We start from the raw sequence: 2,859 nt of genomic DNA, 5'->3' as shown, positions 1-2,859 counted from the left end.
GTAGGTATGTGGGGGCGTGTTAGAACGAGCTGTTTTAGGGGGGTGTGGCTGACTCTTAACTTTTATAAAGAATATCTCTTTGGATTTGAGACTTTAGTCTTTGCAACTTTACAGATCTTCTTTATGCACCAAGAGCTTGTAACACTCCAAAGAGAAAGGAAAACTTGAAATCGCATCATTATGCCTTGGCAAACTGCTAGCTGGTCAAACTAGTTTGTCTTAACATAGTGTCTGTGTTTATGCAACTGGCCCCAGAGCCGTTGAGAAACTCCCGTAGGCTTCCATAGGAACTGTGGAATGCAGAAGTAAAGCGTGTCATGAGCAGCCAATAGTTCCAAACAACCAATAGTTCCAACATTGAAGGCCATTCATTTCAGTGTTAGTCACACTTGCCAGAATGTTGAAGAAATTACAGCATTTTTTGACGTTTTAATGCATTAGTTGATCTCTCGGAAATCTGTCTAGTGTCGACTCTATGTCGAACCGGCAACCAATTTAGAGCCATTCAAATAGGAGTAATATGTTGGCGTTTGCGGACTCCCGTTAGAAATCTGGCTGCAGCGTTTTACACCATTTGAAGCCTTGTAATAGAGGACTGGGAAATTCCAGCATATAAAGAATTACAGTAGTCCAATCGAGATAAAACGAAAGCATGTGTGACTCTTTCAAGATCTTTGGGGGACAGAAACGGCTTTACTCTAGACAGAAGTTTCAGATGAAAAAAGCCTGACTTAACTACTGTGTTTATGTGTTGATCAAACTTAAAGTCCAGAGTTATTCCCAGACTTTTCACAGTTAGTTTGATATAAGAGTGCAGATTTCCAACATTGACAATGTTTTTTTCTTTCCCCACAGAGGGCCCAAACACAATCAGATTCAATGATCTATGCTAAGCTACAGCTAAAAGTGCTACCGCCAGACCCGGAGATCGGCTGAATGGATTAGAAAACGGTAAAAAAACTCAACTGTTTAATTCTAGGGAGTTGGAAAATGAACCTATTTTAGTAATAGTGGAGTGTTCCTTTAACTATGAACACACTGGTTTGTAGTGGAAACAGTTTTACTGTTTACTGCACTTTGTTATTCTTCTCGTTATTTCTCTACAGCGGCTTATGAACGGGAAGTCTCGCACATTCACAGAAAACGGCTTATTCGTGTTGAAAAATAAGGTGGATATGAGATGAGGCCCAAACCAGCTCATCCACTGCAAGAAGACTTTGACTTTATAATTTTACTTATCATTATTTTATTTATCCGGTATACTGAAGAGACCTTTTTGAGGGATATTGTTTTTGTTTTGTTTGTTTGCAATTTTGAGGTGTTCAGTTTTATATTGGTTTTAGAAAATAAACGTAATTGCTCTCCTCACAAATCAACCCTTTCTTGTTTTTTACTGGCATTTCTCATTGACTAGTGCATCTTTGAGCCTATATTCAGTACGAGTAAAATCCTCATGTACTGTTAAAATCAGATACTCTAAGACTTTTACTCAAGTTGTTTTGTTATTGGTGACTTGTAACGTGTAGTGGAGTAATTTTCACTGTAAGGCATCTGTACTTTTACTCAAGTATGGTTTTCAGGTACTCTTTACACCTCTGACATTAACCTACCTTTGGTGTCTTTGCTATTATATTCCAATATCATTATGCCTTGTTAGCTAGTTATAGATTAAGAGTTGTTGTTTTAGATGTAAAATTGATTGTGCGTTAGCAGCTGTAAACCACAAATGAGCGGTCTGAACATATTTACCCAGTGCATTTTTATTTTGGTCGCGCATGCGCACCACTTATGTGCATCCCTGACATAACATGCTGGAGAAGGAGTGGGCGATTTGACCGAAGTCTTATATAACAATATGGATAATTTATTTCATGATAACGATATATCTCAAAAAATTGCTTTTTGTACATTTCTTATTTCAAGAGCTTTAATTCAAATCAGTTTATAATTAACTCTGCGTTAATTCTTATAAAAGTTACTAAAGTTATTCAGTCAAGAGCAGTGAGTCAATTTCTCTTTGTCTTTTGTTGACAAACATTAGTGACAAGACTGCAGCAGGTAAATTAGGCTGCTGTCCCTTTAAGACCGAAAGGACAGAGCGGATAATACACATGCGTTTTCTCTCTCAGCTGTTACGTTCACTTAAGACATAAACGACTGTGTTTAAGCGGACACATTGTTGTGACACATAAGTGTGTGTATTTGACCATTTAAGCCCAAAAAGGTGCCAAAAAGCGCACAGTTCAGTGCTCGCGCGCTGTGTGAGAAACAAACATTACTCACCACTGTAATTGAAAACCCATAACAGCAGCAGCAGAAGTTTCAACCTGATGCGAGCAAAGAAGAGCTGGTTATGTGATGCTGCAGAGAGTTTTATACAAAAGGTTCATGTGAGAATAAATGCTTTCCTCAGATAATAATAATAATAATAACTCACTTTCATTTGCCTGCATATTTAACACATGGAAGTTGCATGATAAAAATGTCCGATTAAAAAAATTCTAACTATAATTATTAAATTATTCCAGTGTAATCCTCTGTCGCAAATGCTCATTTAAATCCAAATCCACAAACAACAGGACCAACCAGTCCTCTCATCTGCGAAACCAATGCCAGTTAATAATAACCATCATCATAATCATCACTCGTCATCGTCATAAGCACATTAACGGATGCGTTCATCGTTTAGTTTTTTACAAAACAAAAAACAAACAAACAAACAAAACTATTGGAATAATAGCACAAAATTAAACGAATCAAGTTCAAAATGAGAACTTACATGGTAAAACTCATGCATGTCTTTTGTTCAGGCGTCAGACGTTTAACAGGAACATACACACACACACACACACACACACA

General features: G+C 37.3%; 1 protein-coding gene across 2 annotated transcripts in view; it reads right to left on the bottom strand.

Annotated features, from left to right (window-relative positions):
- LOC107719520 (uncharacterized) overlaps positions 1-2,859 on the bottom strand; it is a 12,952-nt gene that overhangs the window by 7,758 nt on the left and 2,335 nt on the right. The window contains exons 1-2 of one of the 2 annotated variants that reach the window (XM_016526938.1): positions 2,780-2,827; positions 2,284-2,327 (exon numbers count right to left, since the gene is read on the bottom strand). The exons of the other annotated variant lie outside the window; for it this stretch is intronic. Of the exons in view, the coding sequence (XP_016382424.1) occupies positions 2,284-2,327; positions 2,780-2,793 (58 nt within the window). The 5' untranslated portion in view covers positions 2,794-2,827. Of the gene's footprint in view, positions 1-2,283; positions 2,328-2,779; positions 2,828-2,859 lie in introns of those variants that run through there. 2 annotated transcript variants of the gene reach the window in all.

This window comes from Sinocyclocheilus rhinocerous, unplaced genomic scaffold (assembly GCF_001515625.1).
Source record: "Sinocyclocheilus rhinocerous isolate Xijiao unplaced genomic scaffold, SAMN03320098_v1.1 scaffold5501, whole genome shotgun sequence".
Taxonomy (NCBI): domain Eukaryota; kingdom Metazoa; phylum Chordata; class Actinopteri; order Cypriniformes; family Cyprinidae; genus Sinocyclocheilus; species Sinocyclocheilus rhinocerous.
This window is presented reverse-complemented; position numbering and strand designations above follow the sequence as displayed.